The sequence below is a fragment of the Heterocephalus glaber genome, unplaced genomic scaffold (assembly GCF_053883595.1).
Source record: "Heterocephalus glaber isolate CG9 unplaced genomic scaffold, H.glaber_assembly_v1.0 deba00001472, whole genome shotgun sequence".
In the NCBI taxonomy this organism is placed as follows: Eukaryota; Metazoa; Chordata; class Mammalia; order Rodentia; family Bathyergidae; genus Heterocephalus; species Heterocephalus glaber.
This window is the reverse complement of record NW_028258315.1, coordinates 51988351-52001177: the sequence shown is the minus strand read 5'-3', so window position 1 is coordinate 52001177 and position 12827 is coordinate 51988351. Positions and strand designations below refer to the sequence as shown.

General features: G+C 38.6%; 1 protein-coding gene across 9 annotated transcripts in view; it reads left to right on the top strand.

The window, feature by feature from the left end:
* The first annotated feature begins 556 nt into the window (after window positions 1-556).
* Window positions 557-12827, top strand: part of Shq1 (SHQ1, H/ACA ribonucleoprotein assembly factor) — a 113607-nt gene continuing 101336 nt past the window's right edge. For 7 of the 9 annotated variants that reach the window (XR_015439498.1, XR_015439499.1, XM_087182015.1 and 4 more), the window contains exons 1-3: window positions 573-808; window positions 6683-7448; window positions 12260-12324. Coding sequence is in view for 7 of the 9 variants with exons in the window: in XM_087182015.1 (XP_087038141.1) it covers window positions 733-808; window positions 6683-7448; window positions 12260-12324 (907 nt within the window). In the remaining 2 variants the exon portion in view is untranslated. Of the gene's footprint in view, window positions 809-6682; window positions 7449-12259; window positions 12325-12827 lie in introns of all 9 variants that reach the window. The other 2 variants (XM_004854211.4, XM_013075614.3) reach the window with 2 other exon arrangements.

The window sequence follows — 12827 nt, the reverse complement described above, 5'->3', positions numbered from 1 at the left end:
TTCTCTTTTAATGAGAAAACTCTATTTAAATAAGGAGTTAAGAATGGGAGAGAAGGGAGAGCACGTAAATGTGGACGCCGCAGGTGAGGACTAAAGGAAACCGCAGGAAGGATGTCGCTGTGGCTGCTGCAGTACCTGCTCCAACGCAGAGCGCAGAGCTGACAGCTTGCCAGGTACGTTATTAGAGCTATACGTGCATAATTTCATGTTATGCTTAGAGCAGCTCTATGAACCTAGCTTATTATTACTCCATTTTATAGAGGAGATTTCGGAAGCATAGAGAAGTTTTGAAACTTTCCTAAGGGAAATGGCTGAGAAGGGATTCAACCTCATTTGACTACCTGCAATTTCCAACCCCGTTAAAATCACCTCTAAGAACCTCTATAGACGCTTTCTGCTAGTAAGGTGAGTTCTTGTTCTTGTTCTTCCAATATTTCTCACCTTCTTCGGTCAGGCACCCCTTGCCACACTCTCACTGCAAGAAAGCTTTGTTTCTCCCTTAAACGCGTCCAGTCTCCATGGAGACCGGCGCGGGCGGGACTTCCTGCTCAGGCGCGAGCACTTCCGCTTTGAGCCGGAAGCGCCGGAGTGATCCGCGCTGGTGTGTGCGTTTGGGGTTTTCTTGGAGAGTTTGGACCGCGGTGAGATCTTTGTCCAGCGCCGCGATGCTGACCCCAGCGTTCGACCTAAGTCAGGACTCCGACTTCCTGACTATTGCCATCCACTTGCCCTATGCCCGGGTCTCGGAGTTCGACGTCTACTTCGAGGGTGTTGACTTCAAGTTCTACGCCAAGCCTTACTTTCTCAGGCGAGTTCCGGGTGTCTAGCGGCTAGAGAGCGTCTGGTGGAGGGAAAACATTCGTTTGTTAATGCTATTGAGGAAAGATGAAAGTGAGGGAGTAGTTCTCGATTTAACCGAGGTTTCCGCGGCTTCTTTGGGTGGTGAGGAAGTGACCTCGCCAGGCGTGCGTTCTACCTGCTGCAGAAGCTCATTCTCTTCTGAAACCTTGAGCCCCAGGTTAAAGAGCTTTTCAGACCACTTTGGGATGTGACGTCTAGACCGTGGCACTTTTGCAGTTTCTGTCCCGTCGCCCTTGTTCTCGATCTCTCCTGATTATTATTTTTTCTACCGCTCTATGTTCGCGCTCCCAAGCTTCTCCTCTCCTTGAGGACCGCGCGCGATGATCTCCAGGATGACTTCCTTCTCAGTCCAAGTCCACCTTGTTTGTCAACTTCTTAGCTGCGTGCGTCCTGCTTCCTGAAGTTGTCATCCTTCCTTGGTCCCCCTGACATGTTCTGCCTTCCCGCTGTCTACTACTCCACGGCTTGTTTAGCTCCTTCTTTATGATTTTCTCCAAGTTTCCGTGAGGGTGAAGAGCTCTTGTCTGTTGAGATTTTTCTCCTTGCAGAACTGTACGTTCAGTACATAGTAGCAACGAACGCAAGTCACCTTCAGTGTGGTGGGCAAGTAAGCATCCTGACTGTTACTAAAGTTTGACAGCAATCTCTGAAGGTGGGCACTACTCTTAGCCCCATTCTACAAGGGGCCTTTGCTAGGTTATCCTTTCTAAAGCATCGCCAATCCCTTGTCCTTCCCTTTCTAAGTAAAAAAATCCATTCTTCTAATTTTTCTCAGGAGTAGCACCAGCCTGCCTTTCTTGCTTAAGTACTTTAAAAATTTTTATTTTTATTAGTACATGTTTGCAGTGCATAATGATTACATTTATCCTGGGGAGTTGGTACATATCCATAACATATCTTAATTCTTTTCTCATCCCCTACCCCTCCTCTTTTCCCTGCTCCTTTCATTTCTTGGTCCCCTTCCCATTGGCAAACTAAGTGTTGTACAATACTTTTGTAATACAAACATTCTTCAGTCAAGCTGATTTCTTCACTGTGTCTGAACCACTGTTAAACCCTAACTTAATCCGCCAACTTGCATATACAGTCCCCTTATCTACGTGGGATATGTTCCAAGACCTAACCCCTAGTGCAGTGATGGCAAACCTTTTAGAGATTTCAATGATAGAAACCTACCACGGCGGCACCCATGCCATAGGTTCGCCACCACTGCAAGTGGATACCTGAAACCACAGATAGTACTGAACCCTGAATATGCTGTATTTCTTCTATGCCTGCATATCTAAGATGAAATTTAGTTTATAAGTTAGGCACAGTAAAAATTAACAACAATAAAATAGCACAGTTACAACAATAAAATAGAACAGTTAAAACAATGCACTGTGCTAAAAGTTCTATGAATGTGGTCTCCTTATCTTCAAAAATATCATATCTTGTAGTGTATTTTTTGGACCTTGGCTAGGTAACTAAAATAGAAACTGAAATAGTGAATAAGGGAGGACTATTGCACTATTATTTACTGAGGGCTCACATCACCAGTTATCTGTTGCTGGATAACCAATCAAAGTTAATGATGTAAAACAGCAACAGTCATTTTGTTCTCTGCCCTGGCTTCTGTGGACAAGGAATTTGGTAAGAGCAGGCAAATTCCTGGGCTGTAGTGGCTTAAAGTTTCTAATGCCACTGTGAATGTGCTGGAATGTCAAATAAGGGCTGAAGTAGCTGGTTGGACATCTTTCTTCATGTGGTCTGAGGACCTACTTATGTGGCTTTTTTTTTTTTTTTTTTAATAGGAAGGGTCTTACTATGATGCCCAGACTAGTCCTGAGCTCGTGGGCTTAAGTGATCTTCCTGCCTCAGCTTTCCTAGTAGGTGGAACTCCAGGTGCATGCCCCTGTGCCTGGCCCTCTGTAGGTTTCTTACAAGGTCTGTTTTGTGTTTCTTTAGGCTCACTTAGTGACAACACAGTGGCTGGAGTTTTCAGGAGCCAGTACTTCGGCAAACAAGGCAGAAGCTGTCACCGTTTATGACCTAAACTATAGAAACAAGAGAATATAATTTCTGCTGTATCACATTGATTAAAACAGCCCCAGAAGCTGGCTGAATTTTAAGGGGAGGAGATGCACATTCATCAGTGATAGGAGATAACAATCTTTGAAAATACAATTTGCTACAGTATTCCAAAAATAAATAAAATCTGGACCCTCTTCTTGAGAATCTGGGAAGGCAGATCTGTACACATGATTGATTGATCAATTTCTTTCTCTTTTCTTTTCCTTTCTTTTCTCTTTTCCTTTTTGTTTTTAGTTTCTTTCCAGAGGATTGAACTCAAGGCCTTCACACTGAGCTACATCTCCAGCGCCTTTTTATTTTTTATTTTCGAACAGGGTCTTGCTAAGTTACTAAATTGCCCAGACTGGACTTGAATTTGTGATCCTCCTGCCTCAGCCAGAGTGCTGGGATTGCAGGTGTGCACCACCATACCCAGCTTTGACTTTACTCTTACACAGTAAGAATTTGGCTCTATATCTGCAAAGAGTTTAGGAGAAGGGAGTAACAATAGCTCAGATTTTCTGATTGCTTACTTTTTCTACCAGTCACTAAAGCCTGTATTCTTTTAGTCTCATAGTAGCTGATAGATACTGTTATTTCCCCTTTTTACAAATGAGATATTGTGATTCTAAATGTCTAAAGGAAGTTACATAGCTGGTAAATGGCAGAGTTAAGACAATCCAGATTCGGACACTAAAGTTAGTATTTGTAGCTATTATAACAAACTAATTTATCCATAAACTGATTCTTTATTCTGGGCTTAGAATGGTTCTTGGTGGCTGCCATTCCACGCTCCTAGGGCAGAGAAGGTGAGCCAGTCCCACTGCCCGGGAGGAGGCTCCCCTGGCACCATTCCATGCTCCTAGGACAGAGATGAGCTGTGCAGGCACCAGAAGCACCACTCCCCCCCGCCCCCTGGAAATGAGAAGACATGTAAACAAGCTTCAAAAACAGACTTCCAGATCACGTACAGCAACCCCAAAGGGAAATGAGATGGAACAATCTAATACTCAACCACCTGGACTCCCTGAACTGGCAACAAAAGAGGATCTGGGAAAAATGAAATCAGAAATAATTTCTCAGATAACAGCAAAGATTGTGCTCATAGTGCAAGACATGATTAATAAATCTAGAGAGGACACATAAAAAATAGAGGATCTCGGGCCAGGGATTTAGCTCAGTGGTTTTGCCGCCTGCTGTGCAAGCGCAAGGACCCAAGTTCAGTCCCTGGTACCAAATAATAATAATAATAATAATAATAATAGAGGATCTGAGGAACATGATGGAATCCCAACATAGGAAACAAACAGAATCCATAAAACAGATGCAAACAGATTTCCAGGAGATTAAAAACTCCATTGAAAGTCTGTGCAGCAGAATGAACCAATGTGAGGATAGAATTTCAGATATAGAAGATAAGATTGCAATTAGTGACCAGGAAAAGAAAAATTGCTTTAAAATTGTAAGGGAACATGAGAAATCAATCCAGCAGCTGCTAGACGATGCAAAGAAGAGTAACTTAAGACTGATTGGAGTCAATGAAGAAACAGGAGAGAGTGCAGATGACATAAAAAAACTGTTCACAGAAGTGATGGCAGAAAACTTCCCAAGGAGGGGAAAAGAACTTGACATACAGATAAGTGAGGCATGTAGGACTCCAGCTAGTCTTGATCAAAAAAAATCTATACATAGGCCTATAATAGTTAGGATTCCAGAAACCCAACAGAAGAACAAAATTCTACAAGTAGTTAGAGAAAAGAAACAAATCACATACAAAGGAAAGCCCATCAGAATCACAGAAGACTTCTCAATGCAAACCCTCAAGGCAAGAAGAGCTTGGAGTGATGTATTTCAAGCCCTAAAGGAAAGCAGCCTCCAACCCAGATTGATGTGCCCTGCAAAACTATCTTTCAAAATTGATGGAGAAATAAGATGCTTTAATGATAAAAAGCTCCTCAGGAACTTCATGAATAGCAAACCAGCACTCCCAAAAATTTTAGACAATATCCTAAGAAAAGACAATGAGGATCACAACCCCAGGAAGCCCAGCAGAATGAATCCACTGGGCATGACAAATTAAACGCAAAGGGGGAGAATCCAATAAAAAGAAAAAGTCATGACAAGCCTTTTAAAACTTTTAACTTCATCTCCCTAATGAGTGTATAATTCAGTCTTGTTATTGTACTGATTAGTATTTTTCTGATTTTAGAGTTGCACACCTTTCCTTGTGCTGTACTGGCTATTTATCATCATCTTGTGTCTACTTTTTAATTGGGTTGTCTGTTAATGAGCTGTAAGAGTTCTTTATATATTCTGGTCATAGGTTATATGCATTGTAAATATGGTCTGTTTAAGGACTACTTTTCATTTTAATGATGCCATTTAAAGTTCTAAATTTTGATGGAATAGCATTTATCAATTTTTTTTCTTTTATACGTCATGTTTTTTGTATCCTAGGAAGATCTTGCCTACCCTAAATTCATAAACATTTTCCCTTATAATTTCTTCTTAAAGTTTTATACTTTTAGGCTTTCATATTTAGGTTCTTAGATCCTTTCAAGTTATTTTTATGTATGGAAATAAAGGGTTAAGGTTAATTTTTTTTTATTAAATTCTTTTATTGGTACATTGTAGGTATACAACACAATTACATTTCTCATTGGGAATTGTACCTTTACATAATGCATCTTGGTTCTTATTTTTTCCCCATTCCTATCCCTCCCTTCATCCCCTCCACCCTTCCCTATTTACAAAGAATTTATTTCCATTTTTTCCATTTCTCATCATTTTTCCTTTCCCATCTTTCCTTTCCCCTGCCCCTCCCACTCCCCCTACCCCTTTGGACCTTTTCTTCCTATTTTGCATTATCGATTATTCGTTCTAATCATTGGTACATTTTAGGTATACAATATAATGACATTCATCATTGGAAATTTGCACCTTTACATATTCTCTCTTGGTTCTTATTTTTCACCCTTGCCCAGCCCTCCCTTCAACCCCTCCATTCCTCCCTATTTACAAAGATTTTGTTCCTATTTTTCCATTTTCTCATATTAATCCCATTCCCTTCTATCCTTTCCCCTAGCCCTCCCACTTCCTTCCCCTTTGCCCCTTTTCATCCTATTTCACATTACCTATTATACATTTTAGTCCTTATTTACACTTTCAGTTTCTCACACCAGAGAAACTATTTGGTATTTATACATGTGTGTCTTGCTTATTTCACTTGATAGTATCGCCTCAATGTGCATCCACTTAGCTATAAATGTCTCTAAATTCTCATTTTTTATGGCTGAGTAGTACTCCATTTTATTAAAAAACCACATTTTCTTTATCCAGTCTCCAGTTGATGGGCATTTGGGCTGTTTCCAAGTTTTAACTATCACAAAGTGTGCTGCTATGAACATGGGTCCACATATATCACTGTGGTATGATTCTTTTAATTCTTTGGGGAAGATCCCCAGCAGTGGAATGGCGGGGTCAAATGGGACTTCCAGTCCTAGTTCTTTGAGGTATCTCCATACTGATTTCCACAGTGGTTGCATCAGTCTACACTCCCACCAGCAGTGGAGCAGGATTCCTCTTTCCCCACAGCCCCACCAGCATTTGTTGGTTGATTTCATGATAGCAGCCATTCTTTCTGGAGTGAAGTGGAAACTCAGTGTTGTTTTCATTTGCATCTCTCGAATGACCAGTGATGTTGAACATTTTTTCATGTATTTATTTGCTATATATCCTTCTTTGTCTGAGAAATGTCTGTTCATTTCAGATGCCCGTATCAGAAAATGGACAGACATCCCCTGCTCCTGGGTAGGAAGGATTAATATAGTGAAAATGGCCATACTTCCACAGCTGCTATATCAATTTAATGCAATTCCAGTTGAGATCCCAGCAGCATACTTCATGCACCTTGAGAAAACAATCCAAAAATTCATTTGGAACAAGAAGAGACCCAGAATAGCAAAAGCAATTCTAGGTAACAGAGACATGGCAGGGGTTATCACAATCCCCAACCTGCAACTCTACTACAAAGCTACTGTGATAAAAACAGCATGGTACTGGCAAAGAAACAGACCTGAGGACCAGTGGAACAGATTAGAAGATGCAGAAACAACGCCAGACACACTCAGCCATCTCATCTTTGATAAAGGAACCAAACACCCTCACTGGAGGAAAGATAGCCTCTTTAATCAGTGGTGCTGGAAAAATTGGGCTTCAGCTTGCCAAAGATTAAAACTAGACCTATATCTCTCACCATGCACTAAACTAAAATCAAAATGGATTAAAGATCTAAATATTAAAATAGAAACTCTGAACCAGTTGGAACAGAGGTTAGGTAGAACCCTTGAAGACATTGGTGTAGGAAAAGATTTTATGAATGAAACCTCAGTTGCCCATGAACTAGCACAAACAATCAACAAGTGGGATCTCTTCTTACTAAAAGGCTTCTGCACAGCAAGAGAAATCACCAGCAGTGTGAAGAGAGAATCCACAATGTGGGAAAAAAATCTTCACCTGCTTTTCCTCATACAAAGGTCTACTATCTCGAATCTATAAAGAACTTAAAAAGATCAGACCTCCCAAATTTAAAGACCAAATCCAAAAATGGGCCTCTGAAATGAGGTTAAGTTTTTATATACAGATACCAGGTGTTCTAGTGCCGTTTGCTGAAAACACTATCTTTTCCTTGGCTCTTGAATTGAGTTTATATTCTATAAAATGTTAATGTTAAATAATCTTTCAAAACTCAGTGGACCATATATGTGTGGTTCTCTTTCTAGATTCTCTATTTTATTCCAATGATCTATATGTCTTTCCTTACACCAACACTGCCTTGATTACTGTAGCTTTAGAAGAAGTCTTAAAATTAGGTACTAAACGTCTTCCAACACTGGTTTGTTTTTCTTTTTCTTTTTACTTTTCTAGGTCTTTTGTACTCCTACATAACTTTTAAATTTCAGTATCCAATTCTTCATTTATAGCAAGTATACACAGACCTGAATTTTTATATATACCTTATGTTTTCTAATCCTGCTAAATTCAAATACAAGTCCGAGGGGCTTCTAGAGATGTCCTAGTATTTTCTCTGTAGATGATCATTTCATCTGCATATAAAGATTTTGCTTCTACCTTGCCAATCCTATCCTAATTTTGTCATTTTATTGCCAGACTATTTTGGTTTGAGCCTATGTTTCAAAGTTTAACGGACAGATGAAGAATAAGCATATCTGCCCTTGTTCCCCACCTTAAGGAGAAAGCATTGTATCTTCTCCATTCATATAAGGCATTCTCGCTGGAAGTATGGAGTACATGTCTTTAATCTGTTGAGAAGGTTCTGTTCTGCTTCTAGTCTCCTGATAGCTTTTACCATGAACAGCTGTGGAATTTAGTCCAATACTTTTTCTCCAACTAGTGACAGGATCATATGGTTTTGTTCCTTTCCTCTGTTTAAATGATGACTTTTGGGGGTGGATCTTCCAATGCTGAACCAACACTGCCATCCCTATAACAAAACCACTTTCTACATACTGCCAGATCTGACTTCTAATAGTTTGTTTTGTTAAACAAATTTATATCTATGTTCATACTTTTTTCTTCTATTATCTTTATCCAGTTTTAGGATTAGTACAATGTTGATTTCCTAAAATGAAGGGAGAAGTGTTCTTTTTTTTTTTTGCTTTAAATGTTTGATATAATTTATCAGTTAAAATGTATATGAGCCTGCTGTTGTCATATAGGTAGTTTTCAAGCTAGGACTATAATTTCTTTAATAGGTGCTATTCAAATTTTATATTTCCTCCAGAATTAGTTTCATTAATTTGTCTTTCAAGGCACTTCTTAGAAGTTGTCAAATTTATTTCAAAACAGTTTTGAAATATGCTTTCTGTTTCCTTTTAAATTCTGTAAAATCTGTGGTAATGTCTCCTAGGTCTTGATATTTTAATTTAAAAAATGTATAATTGATATTGTGTAATAGGAAGTAAAGGTCTAAAGGAGCAGAGGAAGTGGGAGGAGTAGGGGAAAGGAAAGAAGAGAAAAGAAAAAATAAGAGAAAAGAAGAAAATGGAAACAAAATCTTTGCAAATAGGGAAGGGTGGAGGGGTTGAAGGGAGGGAAGGGGAAGGGGAAAAGAAATAAGTGCCAAGATACTCATGTAATGGTAGAAGATCCCAATAATGTATGTAACTGTATTGTGTACCTAAAATGTACCAATAAACTTTTTTTTTATATATTAATTGGTACATTTTAGGTATATAATACATTTACATTTATCATTGGGTTTTTGTACCTGAACATGATGTATCTTAGTTCTTATTTTTTTCCCCATTACCTGTGTGCCCTTCACCCCCACCACCCTTCCCTATTTACATAGCCTTTATTTCCATTTTTTTTTTTCTTTCACATAATTTTTCCTTTCCTTTCTTCCTTTTTTCCTTCCCCTCCCACCACCCCTCCATCTTTGGACCTTTTCCTATTTCAAATTATCAGTTATTCGTTTTAATCATTTTCATCCTTATTTACACTTTCAGTCTCTCACACTAGAGATACTATTGGTATTTACACATGTGTGTCCTATTAATTTCACTTAAGAGTATGGCCCCAATATGCATCCATTTAGCTATAAATGACTCTAGTTTCTCATTCTTTATGGCTGAGTAGTACTCCATTTTATAAAAAAACCACATCTTCTTTATCCAGTTTCCAGTTGATGGGCACTTGGGCTGTTTCCAAACCTTAGCTATTACAAACTGTGCCGCTATAAACATAGGTGCACATATATCGCTGTGGTATGATTCTTTTAATTCTTGGGGGAAGATACCCAGTAGGGGAATAGCTGGGTCAAATGGGACCTCTAGTCCTAGTTCTTTGAGGTATCTCCATACTGATCTCCACAGTGGTTGCACCAGTCTGCACTCCCACCAACAATGGAGAAGCGTTCCTTTCTCTCCACACCCCTGCCAGCATTTTTTATTGGTTGATTTCTTGATAGCAGCCATTCTTTGTGAGGTGAGGTGGAATCTCAGTGTTGTTTTCATCTGCATCTCTCGAATGACCAGTGATGTTGAACATTTTTTCTGTATTTATTTGCTGTTTTTACTTCCTTGTCTGAGAAATGTCTGTTCATTTTGGATGAACATTTTTGGACCCATTTTTGAATTGGGTCTTTGAATTTGGGGAGTCTGTTTTTTTTCAATTCTTTATATATTCTAGATAGTAGACCTTTGTCTGAGGTACAGCTGCTAAAAATTTCTTCCCATATTGTAGGTTGTCTCTTATCTCTGTTGGTAGTTTCTCTTGCAGTGCAGACGCTTTTTAATAAGATGAGATCCCAGTTGTTGATTCTTTGTGTTAGCTCCTGTGCTACTGAAGTTTTGTTCATAAAGTCTTTTCTTATGCCAATGTCATTGAGAGTTCTACCTAACTTATCTTCTAGCAAGTTTACTGTTTCTGTCTTGATATTTAGCTCTTTAATCCACTTTGATCTTAGTTTAGTGCATGGTGATAGGTATGGGCCTAGTTTTAATCTTTGGCAGATTGAAATCCAGTTTTTCCAACACCATTTATTGAACAGGCTATCTTTTCTCCAATGAGGGCGATTGGCTCTTTTGTCAAAGATGAGGTGGCTGAGTATGTCTGGAGTTGTTTCTGCATCTTCTAATCTATTCCACTGATCTTTGGGCCTGTTTCTTTGCCGGTACCATTCTGTTTTTATCACAGTAGCTTTGTAGTAGAGTTTCAAGTTGGGGATTGTGATACCCCCAGCCGTGTCTCTGTTGCCCAGAATTGCTTTTGCTATTCTAAGTTTCCTCTGCTTCCAAATGAATTTTTGGATTGTTTTCTCTAGTTCTGTGAAATATATTGTTGGAATTTCCATCGATGTACCAATAAACTTAATGGGGGAACAAACAAACAAACTAAACAAGAAGCAAAGTAATTCTAAGGAAAAAAAAAAAAAGAATGGTTCTTGGTTCTGAAAATATATCATTGCTTGATCAAAGGCAACTGAGTTCTGAAGACCTGGGTTTTTTGAGAACTTGTTTGGAGGCTCTAACAGGGGAGTGAAGCTACTCATATGCCCTACACCCTTGACCGAGGAAATGGTCCTTCTCTATGGGGTGGTCATCCTCTTATACTGACTGTGCAGCTTCGGGAGGGGCAGACATGGAGCGGTGAGGGAGGAAGGGGACCCCCACATAGCCAGCCAGATCAGCCAAATCAACGCTGGCGATCGATGAGGTTTTGGGATCCTCCAGGTCTTTGGTTTTTAACTGTATTTAGTGGAAATCAAGGAGGTGGGGCATGGGAGGAAAAGAGCTCAGATTTTAAGTTTGGAATGGTATGGAGTGGACCTGATTTCCCATACTGATGTGTTTAAATTTCGTTAATGCCAGGTGGCTGAGAGGATTCTTCAAATAGAAGAGTGGCAGTCAGATTGCTGATTTGGAAAAATTATTTTGGGGCATCAGTGGAAGACTTACTGAACCAGGGTACAAATGAAGGCGGAGAAATCAATTCATTTCTTTAAATATGAAAGAGGGGAAAATCCCTGTGTAGTAATAATGAGATTTAATTAAAAACTCTTGTTTTCTGCTTTTTTTTTAAAGTAGTAACTTGCCTTGTATAAGCAGTAGGCTTTATTTATCGTTACCATGTTCTAACTCTTTTTTAGAAGCCAATTAGTGTACTTTTATCAAGCACCTGCTATGGAGGAACTAGGTATATAAATAATTTTTCTGTTCATTAAAGGGGAAGCACTATAATAGTAATGTTAACTAATATTTATTATAGCTTTTCTTCATTCTCTTTTATTGGTGACTGGGGTACTCAAATAGAGATTCTTCATCTCTAATTTTTACTTTCTTAATTGAGAAAAGAATCACTTCTATAAAATTTTTAAAGAAATGCTGGAAAATTTTCTCTTTCAATCTTTGAAACTTTTTTATTAGACATATTAATTATACAGAACAAGTTTCATTGGGAGATTTTCATACATACATATAACATACTTTTATCAAATCCTCTCCCCATTGTCCTGCCTTCTCCCCTTCCCTTGATCCCTTTCCTCTTTTCTAAGACTCGCTTCTACTTTTATGCCCCCCCTCCCCATTCTACTTAAGAGGGAAAACATGTGCTGCTTGTCTTTTTGAGTCTGGCTTATTTTGCTTACCATGATGATCCACAGTTGCATCCATTTTCCTGCAAATGACATGATTTTATTCTTTAAGGAATCCCTTTTAGAATGACTGATAAAGTTTGATGGGCAAATGTATGTATACTGTTAGTATACATACATTTATGTTGTGTTGTAATTTAAGTATTTCATGAGACCTTGTTCATATTTCAGGTTAACCCTTCCTGGAAGAATTGTAGAAAATGGAAGTGAGCAGGGGTCCTATGATTCAGATAAAGGTACCATCTTTAGAATTTTTGTTAGTCTTTTCTTTGGATTGTTCAGGTTAGAGTATCTACATAAAAATTTTTCAAGATATAAAATTATGAAGACTTTTTAGATGTCTTGGAATTGCTGTCTGCTCTGTTACTCTTTTTTTTTTTTTTAAATGTCCAGTGGCTGTTATCCATGGATTTTTGGGACAATTATAATTTCCTCAGTCCTTTGAAGTATTTCACAATGTCCTTCAAAGTAAGGTTGAATTAAATATTTTTGTTCTAGTTTTTAGAAGTACTTCCCCTGCATTCACTAGATATTTTAAAGTAAAAATTAGAACATGTAAGGTGATTGATTATAAAACATGTGGATGATTTATAAACTTTTGAGTGGAATCTTGTACAATTTTCAAACTTGAATTTTAATAACAGCTAGATGAGAGAGAAACTATCCATGGTGACATTTAAAGGCTAATTGAATTTTCTTCTCATGATTGATAAGTCCCTCATTTTAGCTAGCCATGAAA